Source organism: Callorhinus ursinus, unplaced genomic scaffold (assembly GCF_003265705.2).
Source record: "Callorhinus ursinus isolate GAN/ISIS: 27379988/994484 unplaced genomic scaffold, GSC_fseal_2.0 scaffold46, whole genome shotgun sequence".
Classification (NCBI taxonomy): domain Eukaryota; kingdom Metazoa; phylum Chordata; class Mammalia; order Carnivora; family Otariidae; genus Callorhinus; species Callorhinus ursinus.
This window is the reverse complement of record NW_027397108.1, coordinates 7,900,473-7,925,010: the sequence shown is the minus strand read 5'-3', so window position 1 is coordinate 7,925,010 and position 24,538 is coordinate 7,900,473. Positions and strand designations below refer to the sequence as shown.

Genomic DNA, 24,538 nt, shown 5'->3' with positions numbered 1-24,538 from the left:
AGAGCTTGGGGAGCCTGCCTGCCCAAGGACACCCAGCTGGCGAGCAGGGGAGCAGGCTCCCAAATGGCCTAGCCTCTCCCTTCTGTGTGTGCAGGGTGGCCTGTGTCATTTCGACACCCATGGACCCCAGCACTGGTCCTGGCACCCCATGAGAATGAGTCCGAATTGCAGAATATCAGGGTCCCCCATGGTGCCTGTGTGTGCGGGGGACGCGACCGCCCTCATGTCATCGTCCCGCCTGCACCAGGACCCCTGGGAGTCATGTTCACACAGATCACAGAGCCCAGTCCCGGAGCTTCAGATGCCACAGGTCTGGGGAGGGCCCGAGAACCTGCTTTTCTAGCAAGCTCCGAGCTGATTTGGATTCTGCTGGTCTGTGGGGGCCGGTTTGAGACCCACCACCTTACCACTACCCCAGGGCATGTTATCACCTTCTCCTTTACAGGTGGGGAAACTGAGTCACAAGAGAGCGAGTCCAGGGAGGAAGGGAAGCGGGATCTCAACTCTGGAGATGCTGCAGAAACTCCCTAAAACCTTTCTGAATGGTGCAGTGGGCAGCGCCACTTCTGGGCCTGGGAAAGCCCGCCTGGAAGATATTTATAATGATGACGGCGATGCTGGGTGGGTCCCTCGGGGAGAGAGAAAGAACGACGGGTCTTGGGGCAGGGGGGCTGACAGTGGGAAAGAAGCCACTCTGGGGACCCGTCCCAGACACCCACCTGCGGGGGCTGCACATTAAGCCGCGTGGCTGCCCTCAGGGAGCCGCTCAGGGATGAGCCGGGCAGCGTGCCCAGAGGCCGGCCCGCCACCTTTCTCAGCAAGACCGTTTCCTCTTCGAGGGATACAGATAACTCAACAGAGTGCTGTCCCGGGACTTCTTCCCAGCCTGGCCAGGAAATGCCACCTAATCAGCTGCCTCATTTCCCTCCCATTAAATCAGTGGAATTTCCCTTCATTAAGCTTTTCCCAAACAAAGGTTGCCCATGCTGAAGATGCAGATGCTGTTCGCTCCAGCGTCGGGGCTCAGGACAGAGTTCCTGTGTGGGCCCCTGCGGGGGGGTCTTCGTGCCACTCTGCAGCACCCCCACAAGCGGCACCATTCTGACGCTCCCAGGCAGCCCGGGAGGACGGGGGGCCCCGAAGTGCACAGAGGGAGGACCTTGTCAGGACACAGGGAGAAGGCGGCCGTCTATACACCCAGGAGAGAGGCCTCAGGAGGAAGCCCCCCCCCCCGCCACGCCTTGATCTGGGACTTCCAGCCTCCAGCACTGCAACGTCTCTGTATCTTGCCCCATCAGCCCTAAGAACAACTCTACCCCCAGGAGGGATCTGCCCCGGGGAAGGCGAGTCATGAGACCCATTTCACAGACACAGGAACCGAGGCTCGGGAAAGGCTGGTGCCTTGTGTGAGGTCACGGGGCTCTCAAGAGGAAACCCCAGGACGGGGGCCTGGGTCCCTGAGCTGTGAGGCCCGTGAGGTGCTTCCGCAGACAACAGGGAGACAGGTGAGGATGAGCAACATGTGCCAGAAGATGAACTGGCAGCCTGAGGCCGTTCTGGAAAGGCCTACCCGAAGCCTCGGACGTGTACAGGGTCTTTGATCTAGGAATGTCAACTCCCAGGGATTTCCAGAAACAAGCACTGGCGGGTGCAGACATTCCCCCGTGAGGCTGGTCATCACGGGGACGATCGGCCCCCCCCGGGATGGCAAAGTGCTGGGCTGCCCAACCAGGAAGTCAGGTGCGGGGCACCCACTGGATGCGACTGTGTGGGGCCGCCAGCAGGGACACGGGGTGGGGGGGTGGACTTAGGAGCAGCCTTGACGATCTATTCAGTGAAAGCACAGAGTACTAAACTCTCCTCTCCTGAGGGCCTGCTGCTCTCGGCGACCAGACAGCCACTGGATTAATCCTCCAGCAATCTGTGAGGCCGAGACCAGTGCTGTCCCCATATCACAGGTGAGAACACTGAAGGAAATCAGGTGGCTGGCTCGAAGGCACAAAGCTGGTGAGAGGCGGAGCTCCAGACCCCTTGCTCTTACTTCTGTAACAGATGTCACTACACTGTCGTTAACTACAGAGACCCACTGTGTCACCATAAATTGATCCCAGTTGTTTTCTTTGCACACCTGCCAAGTACAAGGACCAGAGGGAGACACACCACAAGTCTCACGGTAACTCCCCCCGGTGACAGGTTATGGATGATTGTTATTCTTTGGGCTTATGGGATGCTTCTAAGTCTTCTACAAAAACATATATTGTCATAGAAAAAAGTTCTTAGTTTTAAAACAGAAAGGAAGAGAAAAGAACAGGCTCATCTTGGGTATTCTGGTGAGAATGAGTGCAAGCCTGCCCAAGTTCTACTCCCAAGGTCAAGGTCATTGGCTTCCCTCCCAGGTGCCCCAGGGGCACCCTTGGTGGACCCTGGGTGTCAAGAGCCGGAGAACGCAGCCCTACCTTTCAGACTGGACTCCATTCCTGAGCGAGCCCACGTAGATCTTCTTCTTATCCACGGGCATCACGTCCACATAACCCCCGCTCTCGTTCGGGATGACTCCCGCGTGCACGGCCGTCTTGCAGATGCTTGAACTCTGAAAGCGCCAGAAGAGCCATGATCAACGTCAAGGATGCTGTGTTCCTGGGCGAGGCCCTGCTGCCACCAACCAGTTCTTGGTGGCCTGGTTGGGGGTGAGGGGGAGTGTCAAGTCACCTCTAGGAAATACCCATCATCCCCTTGATTCCTTAGGGGTCTCTCCAGAGAGACCTGGCCTCCTTCATTCATTCATGCATTCATTCATTCAGCAAGTATTTTCTGAGCACCTACTCGCTGCCACGCATTGTGCTAGATGCAGGAAAACTCAGCAGGGAACAAAAGAAAGACTTGACCTTCATGCAGTTGAGGGAGCCTGACAAGTAAATACACAAACAAGCCACTCTACCTGTGAAGAAAATAAAACCAGCTCGTGAGATAAAGTGACGGGGTGGAGACACTCTTAGAATAGTTAATCTGGGAAGACTGCTCTTGGTGTGACACTGGAGCTTAGATTTGGAGGCCAAAAAGGAACGGGTCACTGCCAAGGAACATCTCCGGGAAGAGCATCCCATGCAGAGGGAACAGCCTGTGCAAAGGGCGTGGGGTAAGAGTGAACTTGTCATGTCTGAGGAACAGAGGGAGGGCCAGGGTGGCTGGAATACAGAGGCAGGTGGAGTGTGGCGGGACAGGTGGGAGAGGTGAATGGAGCCCATCCCGTGGGGCTGTGAGGACCGCAGGGGGAGTTGAGGTTTATTCTAGGGGCCAAGGGAGCCGCTGGCTTTCAAGTAGGGGCAGGGTGTGCTGTTTTCCAAAGTTACCAAGTAGTCCAATTCCTGGGTAATAAACCCTTGAGTTAAATTTTCATTAGGGTCTTTAGTTATCCAATAGAAAAACGATCCTCAGGATGGAATGTCTGAGACTAATTAATCACCATTTCTCAAACTGAGGAGATTCATTCAGGGGTTGGGCAGCTGGTCCTCACTCGCCCTGATGGGCTGATTCAGAGTCACCCCCGACAAAGGTGAAGTACCACGTGGGGGACCCTCTCCTGCCACTTCTATGATCCTGTCATCCAGCCTGGGGTAAAAATCCAACCCTGGCCTTGGCAGGGGGTGTCAGTCTTTACCGCACCCCAGAGCCCCCTGCAGCATCTTTACAGGGTGACGGTGCCCGATGCCACAGGGCTGGCTTTGCAGATGCGGGGCGGGGATGGGGGGCACAAGCGGGGACTGTGGGCGGCTTCCGGAAAGTGGGAAAGGCATGGAAACACAGGTGCCCCTGGGGGGGGGGGTCTCCAGAAGGAATGAAGCTCTGCTGACAGTCTGACCTGCGCCCGAGGAGGCCTGTGCTGGGCTTCTGACCCCCAGACCGTGAGAGTAAGGCCACGAAGTTACTAAGTCTGTGTTCATCTATCACAGCAGCCGTAAGAAACCCATACAGCTTCTGACCACCGTCTCATGACCAAAATGTTCCACTGATGAGATCCCTTAAGTGTGATGACTTCCAAAGAGTCAGAAAACAAAGTCACCAGGAGAATGGCCCCCGAGACATCGATAACATGTTGAGTCACACTGATAGAACCAGCTGCTCAATCTAGCTTAGCAAGTTGCCAACTTAAAGTCAGACGGACGTCTGCAGGGCAGACTCTAGTCCTGCCTTCATTCATGACCTAGTGACCTGCAGCCATGACCGTGGCCATCAGCAGGGGCTTAGCCTGCAGACTCCGTGTGTGTCAAGGAGGGGGCAGGGGGACAGTGCTTTGTGCAGGGAGTGGAGGCGAGGCCACGGCGGACCATGACCCAAGTTTGCAAACACCAACAGGTGACGGTCACTCTGTGGCGGGGGGGGGGGTCTGGGCTTGGCTGTCTCTCAAGGCCACCTGTCTGCACAGTACCTGGGACCCTGTAATCACCTGTGGGGTGACTCGGGTCCCAACCGCTGGTTAACCCAGCCAGTGGTGAACCCACTCCTTTGTGAAGAGTAGGCTGATGAAGAATCCTGTATGATTCTGCTTACATGGGGCATCAGAAGTGGTCAAGTCCGCACCCTGAGCTGCCCTTTGAACGGGACAAGCAACCCATCGAGCAGGTTCTTAACACCAGACAGGAGTGAATGGATTCAAGTGGGCTCTTTGAAAATTCTGATTTGAAATCTCACATGGATTTGAAATCTCACACGTCGGGAGCCTGGGGCAGTCCCTCTCAGGGACCCCCTCCAGGTGATGAGCTCCTGCCCTTCCTTCAAAACCAGGTCCTGCTGGAGAAGCCGGGTCCCTGGGAAGTACATCGTGCTGTGCAAAGTGCAGAGTCTGAGAGCCCAAGCAAACTATCACACCGAGGACCTAAGAATGGGAATTCTTGCTTTCTGTGACTGAGTCGCTTGAGTCACTGAAGGCAAGTATGACCCTGCGCCAATGCATCTTTCCTTCTCCGATAAACAAACAGACGAGGACAGGGCTCCTTAGTGAAGTGGGCTCTGAGGGGATCTGGGAGGCCCCAGAGTTGCAGGCCAGCAAGAACTTCCCTGATTTTAGCGCTGAATGTGGGAAACCCCAGGGAAGCGGGGACAGTTGATCACCCTGTCTGCACGAGGAAGCCTTTTTAACTATCCCCCTGGAGAAAGGATCCATAAATTTCCAGTTCTCCAAAGGATTTGTGCCCCCCAGAGATTAGGAAGCAATGCATTTGCGGGCATCTCAGAGAGAGAGGGAGACTTGAGAATTCCTCTAAACGCACTTTTAGGGGTGGTGAGCTGTGTGGGTATGAACGTGCTTGCTGTTCTCACCGGCTGGCATTTCTTCTGTCTCTCTGGCTACTGCTCACTCTGCTGAGTTACCAGACATGAGGCCCGGGGCCACTTCGGCTGCAGCACCCGCCCGGAGGGACCTGAGCCCGCCTCCGGCAGGCGCATCCTCAAAACTAAACGCCGCCAAGAGGTGCTACACTCTAGTTTTGCGCCCTCTGGGACAGTCCTTTGCCTCCTGTCCTTGGAGGATTTCTGGACACCAGTGGTACAGAAATTTTCTGTGATACCATCAAGCTGTGGGCCATGAGTATGAAAACCTCACGGGGACAGCCAGATCTTTCTCACGAGATAGGCACGGCTATTGTCCATGATCAACACACACCTCTTCAAGCAACTGCAACATTGGCAAACCCTGTCTTCCCCTTTCTTGCCCCTCCTCTCCCTTCCTCCAACACATCTCCTCTTAGTAAGCAAGCTTCCATAAAGGTACAGGTTGTCCACTTTCTCTTCTTAGGGCCCGAGCAACGCAAATTTATTAACAGTTGCCATCAGCAGAAGTCTGGTCTCAGAGAGACTAGAGCCCATCCTGCCTCCACCACTTGTCTGCTAGGTGGCCTTGAATGACCTGTTCTAACCCCAAGAGCCCCTATTTTCTTGATACAAAGGGGGGGGTCATCATAGGGAACATTTTTGAGCATTTACCAAGGCAGGCCCTGTTCTACGAGTTTCCCGTGCAGTGATGAAGAAATCTCTCAATAACGCTGCGAGGTAGGTATTATTATCCTCTCTGAACAGATGAGTAGAACGAGGTTCAGGGAGGTTAAATAACTTGCCCCAAATCACTCAGCTGGCAAACTGCAGAGCCCGAACTGCCCCCACCCCCGAGCCAGCAGGCTGCCCACCATTCCTCATGGGAGAGTAAGGGCTTAAGAGGACTATCTGGAAGATGCGACAAGCTCAGGGGTTGAATGCAGGCTTGCTGCAGGCAGCACTCAGTAGATGGTAGTTAACTTGTCACCATCACTGTCACCGGCACCATTACCGAAAACGCTCAAGGGACTGCCGTCCCGGAACAGCAACATCAGCAGCATCTGGGAACTTGTTAGAAATGCAAATTCTCTGGCTCTGCTCCAGACTCCCTGAGTCAGAAAGGCTGGGGTGGGGCCCAGAAATCTGTTTGAACAAGCCCTCTGGGGGATTCTGATGTGTGCCCAAGTGTGAGAACTTATCCAGCCGCCGAGAGATAAGAAAACCGAGGCTCAGAGTAGGAGAAAGGCTCACCCACAATCTCACAACCGGGTCTTCAACTCGCATCTTGTGACCCAGACTTTGCTCTTTGGGCTACACCCTGTTGCTTCTCGGGCCTGCGACTCACCACGAAGGGGGCGGGCTGCCAAGTAATGCACTCCCGGTAAGCAGGCAGGAACAGCAGCACTATTAGGCCCTTCGAAGATCTGGAGACAACTCTCCCAAAATAAATCTCTTAGCTAAACAGACATTTTCCAAAAGGCATCGTCATTTCCCAGAACACAGAGTGACCTAGAAACCAAGGCCAGAAAAGAACCTCCGAGATGGACGGAACTTCCTTCTCTCCGGACACCTCCCCCTCCTCTCCCTGTCTCCTCTCTTTTCCTTTCTCCCTTCCTGCTTTTATTTTCTGAAGAGCTTAATATTTAACATTAAGTATCTTACGTAGCATTTTCATTTATTTATTCCTTCAACAGACATTAATCGAACAATCATTATGTGCCAAGCCCTGTGCTGAGCACTCTGGTTGCAAAAGCTCAAAACCCTAGTGAAATTAGGGCACCTGGGTGGCTCAGTCGTTAAGCATCTGCCTTCGGCTCGGGTCGTGATCCCGGGGTCCTGGGATCGAGCCCCGCACCGGGCTCCCTGCTCCGCGGGAAGCCTGCTTCTCCCTCTCCCACTCCCCCGGCTTGTGTTCCCTCTCTCGCTGTGTCCCTCTGTCAAATAAATAAATAAAATCTTAAAAAAACAAAAAACCTTAGCAAAATAAGTTAAAGACTGCACACAGGTCTCTACTTCCATGCCCATTCACATCAGTACAATTACGAGTGCAGGTACATTCCAGCAAGGAAGAACAGGGGAGGGAAAAGAACAGAACCTAAAATAAGACATAACCTTATGGCATCTCACCTTGGCTATGTATTAGCTGTGTGTTTTGGGGGCAGGTTATTCTAAGCCTCACTTCGTTTTCCCAGAAGACGGGGACAATACCTGAAATGGTGTTCTTAAAGAATGTAAAAGATAGTAAAATATAGTTTTATATTATTGTTCATTTTTATCAAGTTCTTGCATTTCTAACTTTTAAAAAAAACTTTGTATGTTTAGCTGCTATGTTGTTTGGTGCATACAGATGGGATCTCATACCTTCATAAACTTTTTATGCCATTCCACAATGAATGGTGTTGTCCCATTCAGTATGTTTAACCCTAAATTCCACTTTATCAGATAGCAATATTGCCAGTGGTGCTTTATTTTTTCTCTGTATTTTGCTAGAATCACTTGGCTTATCCCTTTATTTTTAAATCGTTTTAAAATCAAAGCTTGGCTCAAACATTTAGCTTAACAATAGGTATACAATATTTTACTCCATTAAGCTTCTAAAACTCAATTTTGGCTGTATGGCTTCTGAGAAGACTCACTTAAAGAGGAAAGAAAAAAGATGGGGAAAAAAAGGTTAGCCATGAAGACTGCTTTGACTTTACATAACTTAGTGACCTCAGATTTACAGGAATCTGGAACAAATGAAGCAGATGGAGACAAAGATGGTGGTGGTGGGTGGGAGAGAACAATTAAAATGAAGATGGAAAAAAGCTGAGTAAAAATGTCAGCTGGGGATGGGTGATGCTGACCTAACCAGGAAATGTTAGGTCTCGAAGGTTCCTTGGACTAGAAAATCCCAGCTGGCTCATTCTACAGAGAGGTAAGCAACTTGGCAGGAAGACCACACAGCCTGGTAGGCAGGGCTGTGACCACATTCCCACCCTTTGGGACACTATGTCCCTTCACCCCGGGCAACTGGAGGGAATAGGCTACGTTCTGGAAGATTCACTCAGAAAAATCAGGCTAAAGCTTCCTTGCTAAAGTTAGTAAGGAAATGTGGAAGAAGAGACTCCTGTGTGATAAGAGTGGTTATGAACAAGTCGTCAATTAGTGTAATTTGTATTTCCTTCTGTGTGCTTTTAGCTAAGTGGGGACATAGCCAAAAAAGAAATGCAGTGAGTAGAGTGGACCAGTTCTATAAATGTATCAGGAGAGCTGAAAAGATGATTAAATAGCTGGGGAAATGAAGTGTTAAGTATGTGGTACCTAAAAGTCTTCACATTAAAAATGCACATGAATGGGGAAGCAGAATTCCATTTACCAAACCATGAAAACATTTGCACATGACGAGGTCCACCTGCATCCGCAACCACAAGCACACACCAGTGGAAGTGCTAACACGTCTACACATGGGGAAACTAGGGCAGGGGTCACAGAAAGAAGCGATCTAAATTTAGCTCAAAGCACAGGCATGAGATCTCAGGTGTCTGGTACCCAGACCTTGGAACGTGTTTTCTGAGGTCTGAGCATTCTTTCGAGAGGTGGTCTGAAAATGCCGGCATACTCACATCTGCATAGATGTTAGTTCCAAACACAGGAGCCCAGTAGGATGGCTCGTCTTTGCAGTGTGCTGGACAATGAACTCTGGAAAACCAGAAACATGTGTGTGATGGTTATGATCAGCAGAAGACAAAAGTTCTTGAGAAGCAGCTGGCCTTTCCTATTTGAATTTCAAGATTTAACTACTTTCACGGGAAAGGAAACTACCACACGGTTTACTCTTTAAGAAAAAAAACATACCTCTCCCACCCTGGCAGTGGTAAAGATATTGTCCCTCTTCGTAATCAGTGCATATAGAACTTTCAAACTCCATACAAAAGAGACATGCAGACATTAACAAGGTGAAAGAGAATAAATATGTAAGAGAGATGAATATGGGATTGTAAGAGATTGTACCTCCGGTTCTTGAGTGTTGGCCAATTCATATCACGGGTACATTATGGAGATTATAATCAATAGACTTTGTTAAAGGCCACTTTCCTGTGTGAGGGAGGAGAGGGTGGAGGGCCCTCACCTCAGTGAGTCAAACTGTTTCCAGGGACGGGGCACTGATAACCTGAGGCGGAAGGGGTTAGATCACCACTGGTCAGTCACCACATCCCTGCTGGAGGCATAGAAGAGGAAGAGAGCCCCTCAAACTGGAAATGGGTGGGCCCTAGGTGGTGTGAGAGACTCAAACCGGGAAAAAGCATGACCTTCACTTAAGAAAAGGTTTTTTGCCTTTATCTGGAAGAGCACACCGTGTTGCTGGAACCAAGATGGCAGCCGGAAACCATGTGGCCCCAAGGCAGACAGGATTCTGGCAGGGGAGAGGGCCCAGACAAAGGCACTGGGAAGTTAAAACAGTCTGGGGGCGGGAAGGAGGGGTCAGGGTGGTAGGACGGGAGCAGGATGTCTGCGCGAGATTTTAAAAAAGAATTTGGGCAAGAAAATCCTTTCCTACTTTTTCGAGAATGGCAGGTCAGAAACCTGTATTTCCTATACTTGCAGCACGTCAAGTTTTTGTTGTTGTTCCTTTGTGTTTTCTGAAGTAATTTCCTTCTCTTTAAGATTTGGGTTAGCTATTTAATATTTAATAAAAGGTTGTTATCCCTGATTGAACATTCAAAGGCGATCAGCGTGGTGGTGGCAGTGGCGGTGGGAGCTGTGCGAAAGCCCCAAGAGAAATGTGAGCCATAGAGGGGAGGAGCCAGGGTCCCCGCCCAGGGTCTTGTCCCTCACTGGCACCCTCCTGGGGCTCTTCCTTGCTCACACCTTAGGGGGGTCCGCATGTTAGTTTTAAGCTCAGTCTGCAGGAAAATCCATAGGCCTCGAGGCCCAGGAGAAGGGTCCACAGCTTCCAGGGACCTAAGGTACTTGAGGACCTAACAGGTACTCGAGAGGCAGATGTTATCAAATGTCACTTTACGTCATGATGCATCATCCCCCAAAAATCACGCACGTAAAACCTTCTCCTTAGACAGACCGTGGTCCGTGCACAGACTAGAACCCCACAGGGCCACAAGAGAGAAGGCACCACCGATGTGCTCGCAGCACCGATGGATCTCAAGAGCATTACACGGAGGGAAAGAAGCCAGACACAAAAGTCTACATCCTGTGATGGCTCCGTTTCTGTGAAATGCTAGACAATTACAGTGACGGAACGTAAACCAGTGGCTGGCAGGGACGTGGGTGGGAGGGGGTGGAGGGAGAGGGGTGATTCAAGGCAAGTTTCTGGCATGATGGACACTCGACTGTGGTGGTGGCGGTATGACGGGATACGTGTGTCAAGACCCATCGAATTGTATACTTACAGTGGGTGGATTTTATCGTGTGCAAGTTACACCTCAGAAAAGCTGGGGTATAATGAGCCGGTTCTAAAGTGACCCAGAGAAAATGCCACAGATGAAGCACAAGAATCAAGGAGCTGATTTAAAGGGGACAAATGGCACCATGAAGCTCCTATTACAGGGATGCCCCGCTGGGCCACTCCCTGAGACTCAGATCTCAGTGGTCTGGGCAGGGGCCCCGGGAATCTGTCCTACTGATGCCCCTCAGACACGTCCACCCCACAGCCAGGGTTGAGAACCAGAGGTCTAGGGAGAGGCCCAGCGGGTCTGTGGCTCTGAGCACAAAGCAGTCGGTTTTCTGAGTGTCCGCACAAAGGGGCCACACCTAGAACTCGGTCGTGCTTCGCTGCATGAGATGACCCCCAACTCAGCCCGATGCCTCCTTCTCTCCACCCCTCTGTTTGCAAAACCAGATGCCAGTGAGCCTTACCTGGGGCAGTGGGTCCCCGCCTTCTCGAACGGGCAGAGCTGAGCAACAGTGGTGTAACAGTCCAGGTCCTGCACTGGGGACAGGAACACGGCGGGAAACGGTCAGCCCGTTGGCAAGCCTGGGTCTCAGGCCTCCGACCTGTGAGATGGCCCTTCGGACAACCAGGTCCTCGGGGCTCACGGGACCCTCGAACTAACGTGGGAGAAGGAGCCAGCAGGTGCCGAGCCCTAGCTCCCACGGGCACCTCATCTCCGGGCTCTCAAGGGATGAGATGCCCCATGGCCTGAGTGTGTCTACAGCTCAGGAGTGTTATCACCCTCAGCAGTTTTTCCATGGGACCAATGATACCTTTTATTTGCTCCCCTACCTTCTCCTCACGGCAAGTATTATTCTAATTATACAGAGGAGGAAGCAGAGGCCCAAAGGCCGGAGACCACCCTGAGTCTGCACGGGACATGGTGGGAGGCTGGGTTTCTGATTTTGGGTCTAGGGCTCTTCTTCAAGGTCACTTGTTTTTAACAACAGAGGTAAGAAAGTGGCTCTAATACTGGTCACCTGTGGTCTCTGAGAGCATGTCCTCAGCTAGTCCAGGGCTTGGCAAACTTTTCCCAAAGGGCCAGAGGCTAAATATTTCTGGCTTTGTGGCCCTATGGACTATGTTGCAACTACTCAACTCTGCTATTGTAGCAGAAACCAGCTAACAAGGATGTGTAAATGAATGGGTGCAAATGTGTGCCAATAAAACTTTATTTACAAAGACAGACGCAGGAAGGATTTGCCCCTCAGGGTGGTTGTTTTTGCCAACCCCTGGTCCAGCCTATCATTTGGATGGGCCAGGGATCTATGTAGCAGTCCGACAAAGGGGATTGGTTCTGTATACCACGGGATGCTATACAACGGAAGGCAGGGGAGGTCATTAAAATTAGGTTGAGAACACCACTTAAAGGCACAGAAGTATCTTCCTGATACATTACTATTTTTTAAAAACTCAGGTGACCAAACGTATGTAATTCTATTTCAATTTTTAAAAGTGTATCAATGTATTACCAGTACAAATACTGTTAATCATAGGGAAAATAAACTATAAAGGTATCCACCAAAATGTTCACAATGTTATCTCTGAGCGGTGGAATCTGCGCCAAATCCTTTTTTTTTTTTTTAATGCTTCTTTGTATTTTTAAATTATCTGGAATAAATAGGCATTATTTTTGTAAAATGGAAAAAAAGTTGCTACATGTTTTTATAAAGACATCTAACTAGATATTCCTGCATCCAGGGCCTTTGACGAAAAAAACGATTTCCCAAAGGAAAGGAAGGGTCTGTAGGTCAATTTCCTGAGGAAGGGGCTGGGCAGGGTCCCCCCCCCATCTCCGCTTGCCTGAAACTTCCAGTCAAGTGCCAAGTCTGGGCAACCAGAACTCACAGCTCCACCTCTGCTTATAGCATACTCTCCCATGGATGCACCCCACCTTGCCAAATGAATATGTCCTAGGCAATAGGCAAATACATAGGCAATAGAAAATATAGGCAATAGAAAAGCTAGGCCAGAGATGGCAAGTATGTGCCACGTGCTTTCTTGTGTTTCCCTTTGAAGTTCATGGCAGGCGTCACTGGTCTACCAAGCCGTTTTATGATGAGCCAAGAATGGGGCTTCAGCACCCTTCTCAACACAGGGCTCCGGCTGCTACTGTCGACCAGTAGAAATGGACTCTCCCTATCAGGTACTCTAGACCCAGGCATTAGTATTTCTGTGACACTCAGCTGGGAGCCCTGGTCCTGTTTCTGGTTTAGCAATTTACGGCCAATACCAAGTTCAGACGTGTTTAGAAAGTAAAGAACTGACCTCGTCAGGAACCCCTTCAAAAAACCTTTATAGTGCTGAGAACGGCAATATTAACAGCGATCAAACACATTTAATCAATAGCTAAGGAAAATGAAATCTCCAGGGAAACCCAAGATAACCTGTGTATTACAGTCACATAAAAAAATGGCCAGCTTACCTTTTACTTTTGATACCACGAATGAGCTGGAAGGCTTGTATTTGCTGGAAAAGAAAACATGAGGTAAATGCAAACAGAATCATTTCTAAAAGTTCAAGATTGCTCTTGCGTTTGTTTTTATTTTCAGCCTCAACTTTATATTTTCCTACTTGTTTCCCATCAGCCTGAAAGCCCATTCCAGAGTGGGGCTCGTTAACCTTCTCTGTGCCAAGAACCCCTCTGGCAGGCTGGGGAAGCCTATGGACCCCTTCTCAGAATAATGACTTTAAGAGGCATACAATAAATTTAAAAGATAAACAGGGATCCAGTTATTAGTGACATTGTTATCCAAGTATTAAAACGACTTTGCATTCAAGTAATAGCTGTGGTTCCTTGTGAATGCAGTAAACACACAATCGAGAGGCGAGTCTTCTAAACCGCGATCCTTTCAGGGTAATGATGGCAGAAACTGTGTTTTCAGATGTCTGCAGCAACGAGATTTCTCTCAGTGAGAGAGTTGCTGGCCCTGCTAATGCTACTCTGGTTTGGGGCCAAAATTCATACTGGCAGGAAATACTACGTTTCAATTAAAGGTTAGAGAAAATAAAGCTTTGATTTGCTTTGTTTCAATGTTTGCAGATTCCCTAAAACGCAAAGAACCCTGCTCCAGATACAAAGTTGGCCGCTGGGAGGGCCCAGAAGTGGCTCCAGGACAAGCGTGTCAGGCCATGCGGGGCCCAGACCCCGCCAGCCTGCTGCACCCTTGGTGCCCATGCTGAGCCTTGCGTGGCCCGCGTTAAGTCACTCGGCCTCCGAGAATATGTTCTTTGCTTCCGTTTAGACTTCCTTGCTCGTGTTTATACAACCCCCGAGTCCCTAGCTAGGATGAAGAGGGAATTTTGCAAGACCTCTTGAAGAAGCAGGCCTTTCAAAGGGGAATGACTCATGTGGTTTCTGAAGTGTCCTGAGTGGAGCTCCTTGGATCACATACAGGGGCTCTGGCCACTGTGGTCCTTGCTGCAGACCTGGGATGGGCACCGACACGGGGAAGCTCTCTTGAGGCGATGCGCCATGGCCCAAGGCTGTAGGGAGCTGAGGCAGGGTCCCCAATGTCCCTGCTGGTCTGGGCACTAGATTCTAGATGGGGGGGGGGGGGGTCTCCTGGGCATGGGGGGGCGGGCGGCACATGTTCTCAGGTCTCTGGGTAACAGAGCTTTCCTAGCAACGGTGGGAGTTGCATCATGTAAAAAATTGGCTGGCAGTAGCTCTGTGGACTAGCTGGGTGTCAGCCAGCTAAGGTCCTACCAGGGCCCTCTTTAATGAGTGAGGTGCTACACCCAGAAGGGATGGAGAAACTGCCCCAAGGTCATGGGTGTGGCGGGGGGAGGGGTTAGTGAGAAAAGAGCCAGGTCTGTTTGGCCACTCTTGGGCTCCATGCTCCCAGGTTCCTTTATGCCTCTGACTCTACAGACAGACCACGATGTGGCCTCCCCCACCGCTCCCTAGAAAGTCAGGATGGGGAGGACGGCCTGTCCTGCATCCATCTGCAGACCTTACCTGAAAAACAGAATCTTGCCCAAAAAAGTCAGTGTATTTAAAAAATGAAAAGCCTCATTCTTGAGGAAGAAAAAAATGCTCATCAAGAATAAACCTATAAAGTCCAGGATGGGAAGAAAAGCAAGGGTCAAAACTCGGCCCAAATGAAACACAGGAAAACCCACTCAGGGGAGAGATGGGAAATCGCCTGTGGGGGATGAATTCTGAGCTACGGAGTTAAGTTCATCTTTATAGTTTTTTTCCCCCGCTTCTTTATATTGTTCGGTGCTTTTCGAAATTTCGACAACAGTTTCATAACCAGAAAAAAAACAGTGTTAAGGAATCCTCATCCCAGAGTAGTTACCTCAAAGACTCCACGCCATTCCTCTCAGACCTGACAAAGAAGGGGACCTTCCCGTTCCGGGTGACGTCCACCAGGCCACCTCTGCCGTCCAGGATTCCGTAGTGAACGGCGGCCCGGCATATGCTGGATGACTGGGGGCAGGGGGGGGGGGCACCGTAAGTACAGCTGGATTCATCTTTGTCCAGGCTTCTTTCGAGACGATCAGGATGTTTGTCCTCAACCCACAAAAAGCCGAGACATCCGGCCAAATCTCACCCCATTTCTGACTCACCTTTCCCTAGAACACGTTTTTGTTCCTGGGGTTGCTTATCTCAGAAAACTCATCCGAGGGGCTTTACAAACTAAGAGCAGTGACAAACAGCCCTTTCTCTACATCCAGTGGAGCATGTTAATGCTCTGTCTAGGACGGAGACTGACCTTCACGAGGGTGAGCCCCAGGTCCCCAAAGTGGCTTTACTAGTCTGTGTGCCCAGAGATAGGCACGGATCGGCTCTGGGACTGAGGGGCGGAAAGAAAATCCCACCGCGTGAAAACCCCCAGCCTCCCTTACAAATGACGAGCACATGACGGGCGTCCACACAGGGCACTTACACTTTCATAGAACAGAGTTCCGAAGACCTTTGCCTTGCTGTCCAGGCAGCCTGCGGGGCACTGGTACCTGATGGAGGAGAAAACAGAGGGTTTTCAGAGGTGAACATGGTGAGGGAATCTCACCAGGAATTTATCCAGGTTCGTCTCCTTCAAGAGCTCTACTATTACATCAAAGAGAAGTTCTGGTGACACAAAATCCACTGTGTCCCAGCAAGTCGTGATTTACCCAGGCTGCAGTTCACACCAACACTATTCCAGATTCAACCTTTCTTTTCCTGTGTTTAAGATTCGTGTTGAAGGCAGAGATACGAACAGAAGGACAATTCACAGAAGAAAGAAAAGTGGCTTTAAAGGCACCAAAAAAAAAAAAAAAAAATCCTCAAACATCATCAAAAAACATGCAACTTGAAAGGAGATGCCTCTTTCTAGGTGTCGATCTGCAGGGTTTTCTTGTTTTTTGTTTTTTAATAGAATAAAATCCAATGGTGATGCTCCTGCCCACGAAATGCATAAATTAATCTTTCCAGAAAGCCTTAAAAAATTCATATCCTCCTGTTCTTGAACTTGCCTTATGAGCATATAACCCAAGCCAGAGGTTGGAAAGTCAGACCCACGTGTTATTCCAAGTGTTTATAATTGTGAAAAACTAGAAATAAGCCAGCACTGTCAAAGGAATTTCCCTTAGAAATGAAGTCTTTGAAAAATATTTGACTTTGGGAAATCTTAAATGAAAGCCGTCAGGCACGAGTGTAAGCAGAAGCAGGAGTCACCCCACAGCGCACAGAAAACACAGGGGAAGGGACTACATCAGACTGCTACGGATATATCCAGGAGATGCTGGGACATTCATTCATTCATTCATTCATTCATTCATTTATTTCCTTTAAACATTGGTGGTGGTGGTGTTTTCCTGAATTACTTACCATGAACAAGAATACCTTTTAAAGTCGGCGGGGGGCGGGGGGGAAAGACCCAGTAAATATTATTTTTGTCAAAACACCAGGTGATGGGTTGCCTTCGAGGAGACAGACTGTGGACATGCTTGTGTCTGCAGGTGGGGGAGTTACAGTTCTTGACTGGAGGACTTGAATAGTCCTCCCTGCTTGAGGAGGGTCCCAGCTACCCCCGACTCCGGAACTTTCTCAGTGCTATCTGATGGATGTTCTCCGAGCCTCATAATTTTTTCCCACTGACTACTCAGGGGTGATGCCCTCCTCTCCAGCTTGTGGTACAGAAATACAGAAAGGCACGTCATCACAAAGGGACCACTCAGCGTTCCAGATGCCCTGGAGCCATGCACGGGGACAGGTGAGCCACCACCCCTCAGTGCCACATGTTGCTGATCTCACCAGTAAGCTGGCTGCTTTTCTGCAGTACATGCCAGCCAGCTGCTTGTGGGATGCGCCAGCCCTCGAGCGACCTCAGCCCGGGTCGCTCAAAGTCAACTTCCGGACACTCCTGCCCAAGTCCAAGGGGGGGCGCTCTCCCAGCAAACCAAATTCCAATGCCCCGTGGCATGAAGTAGGAGCTGCTACCCTCTCTTGTAAATAGCATGATTCACCTTTAGAGGGACGGCTCCTAGAAGCCGGAGGAAGAAGACTAAGGACCACTCTCTACCGCGGACACGGTTTTCCGACCGTGAGCCCGAGGCTCTGCGTGAGGCCACCGCACACATTGGCCCTCTGCTGCCGGGAAGAGCAGCCTAGCAGCTGCCCGGCCAAAACCAAACCCGCCCTTCTTGGCAACCATTCTGCAACGTCTGAACGGACAATGCAGAGTGGGTCCATCAGCTAGCTGACCTCATTCGACTTTGGGGGAACACCCCGGCAGGTCTTCCTCCAGCTTTGGGAAGATCAGGTTATACAGTGGGCCCGGCCTAACGTCCCCTGCACAGCGCCCCGGGCCACCCTGTGACCCTCTTCACACACACCTCGTGAGGTCTCCATGTCTACAGCACACCTGCTATCTGCACATCTACAGCCTGGGGGCTCTTTGCGGGCCGATAACCGGGAGCATCCACGATTCAGGCCCCTCCTCCCCACTGGGGACGGAATACTTAACTGCAATTTCTGTCCAGGTGAATGGAGACCCAGAGCCTGGGCCAACTCCCTAGTCAAAGGTTATTACCACCTGGGAGTGATTTTACCCCTCCGGGACGGGGGGCAATTTCTGGTGCCATTTTTAATCATCACAGCTGGAGGTGGGGGTGCTCCTGCCATCCAGTGGGTTGAGGCCAGAATGCTGCTCAGTACCCTACAGGGCACGGAACAGCCCCACCCCTGAGAATCATCTGGCCCTAAGTGTCAGGAGCGCCGAAGTTCAGAAGCCCTGCTCTGGGCTGAGAGACACAGATCACCTTCGTGGTGGGCCAAGCTCTTAATAAATGGTGCAAGTCGGAGGGACCTTGGAGACATCACGGTCAGTCTAACTTATGACCCGACCCACAACCCACAGCAGACCCTTCAAAGGCACCAGAGGGGTCCAGCCCAGACCTTACCTGTTGCACGTGGACCCTTTGCACTTGTCCTTCATCTTGGTGTCACATCGGACAACTTGGGCTAGGAGAGAAGTTCAAGAACGCACGTCACACAAACAGGGGGATCGGTCTGAGGTAAGAGACACCAGCCCGCACTCTGACGAACTTTCTGGAACATCCTGGTATCCATGTCATAATCTGAGCAGAAGCACTGCCCAATGGCTGCAGGCGTCAGCTGCGAGGTTCGCATCCCAGACCCGGCCCTTCAGAGTAGCCGCGTGACCTCGGACGCGTGCCTTCCCCTCCTCTGAGGTTCAGAGGAGCAGCGGGGACAAGTGCCATGGGTGCTCTTTCTGCGAGCATTCACGGAGAAAGTCAGTGTGGCCTTGGAAGGGGGCCTGGCCCACACCACAGGCCCCGAAGCCCCAGAGGGTTCCAGAAGGGTGGGACTCACAGGCCTTCTCCAGCCAAGATGAGTTCTGTCAAGCTCTCCTTGTTTGTTTTCTAGGGACACATCAGAATCTTGGCATAGTGTGACAGTTTGATAGAGTGACACTGTCAGGCCCACAAGGACAGAGACTGGTCAGGCAGGGCAGGGACAGAGCAGCCCAAAAAACTAGGGGGTGTGCGGAGAAACATGAGCACGAGCTCGGCCTTGCTCAGGGTGGGGGAGCCCCGTTTTATGCTACTGGAGGCTCAGGGGACACAGAGAATCCCAGGCGGACAGCCCAGGCCTGTGTTGTGCCCATACAAAAATGCCCCCGGGAGCCCCGAACCTTCCATAAAGGGGCTACATCGGGGACATGGAACACTGAGCTCCAGCCGGGGCAGGTGAGGGCAAAAAGAAGGGGAAGCTGCGAGGTGAGTGTGCGTGCAGGGCAGGGGAAAGCCGGGCGAGGGGTGAGCACAACAATATTCTGCATCTGGGGGCCTCCAGGAGCCTCGAGGGGAGCCCTGAAAGGCACCGTGGTAACGAGCTCAGAGCTGACCCTGGGTGGCCCCCACTACTGCACATGATCCCCACAGCAACCCCGCAGGGGCCTTGCTGCCCCCTTGTATGGATGAGCAAACCAAGTCTCACGGAGGCCAGTGGGGGTCCGAGTCACCAGCCAGTATGTGGTGAAGAAGAGGCAGAGCCCACCGGAGATGGCCCCGGGGATGCTCGTCCCGCTGGAACCTCCAGAAGAACCCAGTTTTAGCCCAGGCCCCCTTTGAAAGGCGCTAACCTTGGGCTAACCTTGAAATGCTGCCGGGGGGCGGCGGGGGGGGGGACACCACCCAAACACCACTCCTATGATGCTTGCTTTGGAAACGACTTAAAAATATCATTTTTTAAAAATGTCTTAGGGCTGCGTTTTGCAGCTACACCCCGCCCCGTTCCCCACTGTTTGCTGACCTGGAGACCTCTCAGGCCTCCCCCCCCCCGCCCCCCCAGCGGAGGCAGCCCGAGGGCAGAGGACAGAGCCCCGACTCACTCATGTAGGTCACCGCGGGTGCTTTCTTGGGCTTCGTGGGTCTGACCACCCTCGGCTGGACCCAGACGGGCTTCTCATCGGGAATGGGAGCCACCTCCACCTCATTCATTTCGTCCGTTTCAGGTTTGGGGCTGTACGTCTCTTCTTAAGAGCGCAGAGGGTGAAGAAGAGAACATGGTGGGTGGGGGGAGGTCAACAGAAATGCACTTTGCGGGGTAAACGGCAACTGGGAAAGTGCACTGGCTTGAGGTTCACGGTCACAACGGGTCGCTTCAGCGGCAGAGAGAAAGTTACACTTCAGAGCAGGGCCGGCGGGGGGAGTTCTACAGCCAAGGCAAGGCGGCCGGGCTCTCTGCGCGCCGTGTTTGCCTTGGACCCAGGAGCAGCCGGGCCGACCGGAGGCGCAAACCCCAGTGCCGCACCTGGGTGATCAGAACGGCTTCTCGTCCCTCCTCCCGCACGCCACCACCTGCCCAAGGAAGCAGCTTCAGGAGGCTGCCTCACCCTCTGACCCCAACCTGGCACTGTCTGCCCTGAGGTCCCCCTGGCCCCCGGTATTCACTGGGAGAGGGGTCTTCCTCAGTCCGATGACCCGCGTCAGTGTCCTTGGACCACGCTGCGCCCCGGCCTCGGGCACACTCTGCTCCGTTCTGCACCTCTGTGAGTCATCACTCAACCAAGCCAACGCCTTTCTCTGCACTGAAGCTTCACTGCCCAACGTGTACAACCAGCCAAAGACCCAATTCCAGGTTAAAAACAGTTACTCCATCGGGTCCCGGTATGTTTTCCACCCCCAGTATTATCTCTTCTCCAACCATGACCACAACCCCCAGGTTTAACACATGTTAATTAACCAAACAAATTCCATTTCTCATGAGCATCTTCCAGCTTTTCTCCTGAGAGACACCTGTGGGCACTCATCAGAACCCACTTGTAGGCCATCAGGGTACCCAACTGTAAATTCAGCCAATGCACAGGAAAGTCTTGCTGTTTTTACCTGCTTGCAAGGCCTTGTCAAGGACTAACTGATGCGAACCTTGGTGGGGCGAGGGGGGGAGCCCTCTCACCTTTAGTGTGCACACCCATTCCCCAAGGGTGTCTGAGGACCAGAGCTGGTAACCCCCGCCTTGGGAGCCCCTCCTGGGCCTCTCTGTGGCATGGGATTCAAATTCAAGCAGCAGCAAGTGCTCATGAACTCCCTAGGCTCACTCCCATTTCTCCTTAGGAGCAACGACCTCTCAGCTCCAAAGGGGGACCAGGGGTTTTGTGGCTCTGCAAAACAAGGATCCAAATCAAGGGCCAATTCTCCAGGGCTTTTCAAGGCTGGGATGCGATGCATCTGTTTCACGGGCCGGTGCCCCCCACCCCACGCACAGCCGCCACCCCAGGTGAGGAGAGGGAGTGGGATTTAAGCTGGAGGCGGATGGCAGTCCTGAGCCCCAATGCCATCCTTATCAGAGCTCTGTTGACAGCCATGAGGCCACCACCACCTGCCCCTCCCACCAGCTGCAAACCCCCTGGGGCCAGGAACCAGCCTGCTTCACCCACCCCCCTGCCCCCACCCCCAGACACCCAACTCCCATCTACAATTTTGCTCAACAAAATCTGCTAAATGAAGGATGAGCTAACCCTTAAAGAATTCTCTCTTTGAGTTCTTTCGGGGGGGGGAGGGGAAAGAGAGAAGAAAAGAGTCCCAGCTGAGTTTAAAGACCTTCATGATGAGAATTCTGAAAGCACCGCTTGGAGCCAAAAGCCCGAGGCAAAATCTTTACGAAGACACTGGGTTTGCAAACGCCGTTCGGTCCACATCTTCTGTCTCTGGTCTGCTCTTCCCGTCAATGTGGCCATTCAGCTTTGCCCTTCACCGAAAGCCAGAGCTATCTCTGGAATGAGCCGGGTTTTCTTCCACTGGCCTTTAGGATTTTTATACCTCATAATCGTGGCTTTATTCAGCCGAATATAGTTTGGTAAAGCCGTCTAAAGCATTTGAGGGCTCACTATTTAAGAAAATGGGCAGACAGTCCTTGCCCTCAGACACACACATGAAAAGTGGAATGCTTACCCAGAGGACAGGCTGTATTTGAGCACATCCTAATTAAGATCCCCTGTGTGGAGCAGTGCAGGCCTGGGGAAATTCCATGCCCAAGTTCACCACAAGGTTACTGTGCGCACCATCCAGCTCCGGACCAGGGGTCTCGGGCCCCACAGCATTGCTTACATCGGCCTGCAGATTCCTACCTGGTTCTGTAGGTAGGGACAGAGCTCGTGGCTAACGTGTACTGGGCACACACTGAATGATTCCCTGCCAGCTCGATGCTTCCTTGGTGTGCTCTCCTCGCTCCCTAGGAGACCTGATCAGCCCCATTTCACAGACCAGAAAACTGAGGCTCAGAGAGGCTAAGCTACCTGCCCAAGCTCACATAGCTGAGTGTCAAGCTGCCTGTCCATGAAGCCCACACCCTTGATCACCACACGGTTTCACGGTTTCAGGCTGGAGGGATGGAAACGTCTCGAATGGTCTATCTTTAATCCTGCTCCATCTCCATTATAGGTCAAGGCCTTGCCAGGCACCCTCAGTCAGTGCTTATTAAGTAGCTTATGCAGATAAGCTGCTTTACAGGAGATTTTCTGCCTAGTTAGCTGAGAAAGCTGGGATGCCTGCCAAGGGGACTTGGGTGTTTTCCACCAAAAATAAAGAAACAAGCACAAAGGCTTCATTGGGTGGGTAACCCAGCATCTGAGGTGTCTTTGTGTGCATGTGTTCTTTGAAAACGACCCTCTGTGTGTATGGGCAGTAGATGCATTCAGAACACATCTGCTCCATGACCCTAGAGCCCCCAGAGCAAACTGACAGTTGGAACAACAGGTGATTGGGGTTCCAGGAGAGTCTGGGGGCAGAAAGAGCACAGAAGCAGGTGCACTGCCTGTGTAGTCAGGGAAGGCTCCCTGGAGGAGGTGTGACACCAGAGCTGTGTTTCCAAGGAGGGGAAGGGTTCACCACATGGATGAGGCCCCCAGGCAGGGAGAGGGCCTACAGTCCCCACCAGGTGAGGAAGGACCCCATGCAAGGTGCTAAGGGCAGTCATACCTCCCCACCCGCACTTCTCCGAGAGGGTAATGAGTGTGTTTATTAGGCACTATGTGTGGCCTGCTGTGTTAGCAACCCACATCCTTCTCTCTGCACCCTCCCAGCAAAGCTTCTACAGACGGACTCTTACTGCCACTGTTACAGAGGGGCAGACTGAGGCCCAAAGAGAGCATGCAGTTTGCCCAAGTACGCACCTCCGGTAACCATGGAGACAATCCCTAGCCTGAGCAGCTCAGGCTTGTGAGCCTGAAGCCCCTCACAGAGGGGCTGACGGGCCCTGAAAACAGCCCTATGACGAGATTAGGCTGGAGCAAAGAACAGCGGGAGACCCAAGGAGAAGCCTCAACGGGCCTTGCTCTCCCTCGGTCCCCAAATCAGCGCTCAGGATCTGACAGGGGACTCACCCATCCTGGGGGACTGGACAGGAGCCACAGGCCCTGCCTGCCAGGGACACAGGTAAGGGCCCAGACAGCAGCCTCCACCCACGATCTCGTCCTGCCCTGACCCCCACCTCCAGGCAGGGAGACTGAGGCTCAGACAGAGGGGGCGGCCTGCCCAGGGTCCCGCGGCCGGAATGTGGTCGGCGTGCTGTTCCTAAAGCAGATGTGCCGGGCTCTAGAACCCGTGTCTCGTGAATGCAGGCTTCGGAGCGGGGATATCCGGGGCGGGGGGGTTCACTAAAAACAAGCATGTGGAGCCCCGCCTCGGAGACAGAGAAGAGGGGTGGGCCAACGGGAGAAATCACAGTTAACAAGCTTCCCTATCTCCCGGGCTCATGACCACGCCTCCCTCATACCTACAGGCGCCTGCAGGTGCTCTGGCCGCTGTGGGAAGCACCCTCCCCTGCTCTCACCCTGAGGCTGCATCTCCCTCCTCGACGGCCACCTGCTCAGGAGGCCTTCCCTGACCCTGCTGGATGACAGCCGATGCTCTTGCTGTAAGCTCCCTGGGAAGACACATGTCAGTGACATGCTCATGGCCATGACCCCACTGGACCCCAGTCTTTTGAGGGTAGGGCCTTAAGTGTCAGGTCCCATGATCATCCCCATAGATACCACCCGGCAACGTTCTGCACGCAGCAGGTGCTAATACATCCATACCGAATGCGCGGACTCCCTCACTGGAGCCTGACGTACCCAACGGAAGCCTGGTGTTGTCATGCCCATCTTTGGGCAGAGCGACTGAGGGGTCTGAGAACCAGCCTTGAAGTCTGCCCCTTGGACACTCCACTGCCCGTGGATGACACACAACCCAGGGAGCAGCACAAACACGTTTGTCTCACGTCCAGATCCTTGCACCTCCTGCCCCTCGGCCCCCATGATGGGCAGAACCAGCAGTGAAGAGCTAGCCGAGACAACAGGGCCCCTGGGCCGTGACCGGGTCTGGGACCCCCACCCTAGCCCACCCGTTTCTGCACCCCAGAGCCCACCAGACTGACAGGGAAAGCCTGGCGTGGAGAGCCACCCTCTCCCGCCCGCCAGCGCCTCGGGGAGACCCCCTCTGCTATCACAGGGCCTGCTGGGGCAGCCACGCGGACAACACGTCCCGAACACAAACACCTGGTTAGCCCCTCGGGCCCAGTTCCATCCCTCCTGGGACAGAGCCCGAGAAAATGCTGCAACATGTGAGCGACACTTTAGGCACCAGGATATGTTACTTCTAGTAGCGGGGACAGTGGAAACGTCCTGAGAGGGCCGACTAGTAACAAGGGGTAGGATACGTGGCAGATACATGGCCCCTGAAAGCGAGGCAGCTGCCCAGGCCGCAGCAGGAAGGGAACCGTGAACATTTACAGCAAATCCAGGTGAGGCATCAGCAAAAGGCAAACAGGGTGGAAGGAAGGAGGCCATCAAGGAGGCAGGCCAC

The 24,538-nt window shown here is 52.5% G+C and overlaps 1 protein-coding gene across 5 annotated transcripts in view; it reads right to left on the bottom strand.

Moving 5' to 3' along the window:
- CRISPLD2 (cysteine rich secretory protein LCCL domain containing 2) overlaps nt 1-24,538 on the bottom strand; it is a 123,714-nt gene that overhangs the window by 61,746 nt on the left and 37,430 nt on the right. For all 5 annotated transcript variants that reach the window (XM_025860469.2, XM_025860472.2, XM_025860470.2 and 2 more), the window contains exons 7-14: nt 19,585-19,728; nt 18,131-18,191; nt 15,634-15,700; nt 15,043-15,173; nt 13,164-13,207; nt 11,164-11,236; nt 8,913-8,988; nt 2,457-2,590 (exon numbers count right to left, since the gene is read on the bottom strand). In XM_025860469.2, coding sequence (XP_025716254.1) covers nt 2,457-2,590; nt 8,913-8,988; nt 11,164-11,236; nt 13,164-13,207; nt 15,043-15,173; nt 15,634-15,700; nt 18,131-18,191; nt 19,585-19,728 — 730 coding nt within the window. The remainder of the gene's footprint in view (nt 1-2,456; nt 2,591-8,912; nt 8,989-11,163; nt 11,237-13,163; nt 13,208-15,042; nt 15,174-15,633; nt 15,701-18,130; nt 18,192-19,584; nt 19,729-24,538) is intronic.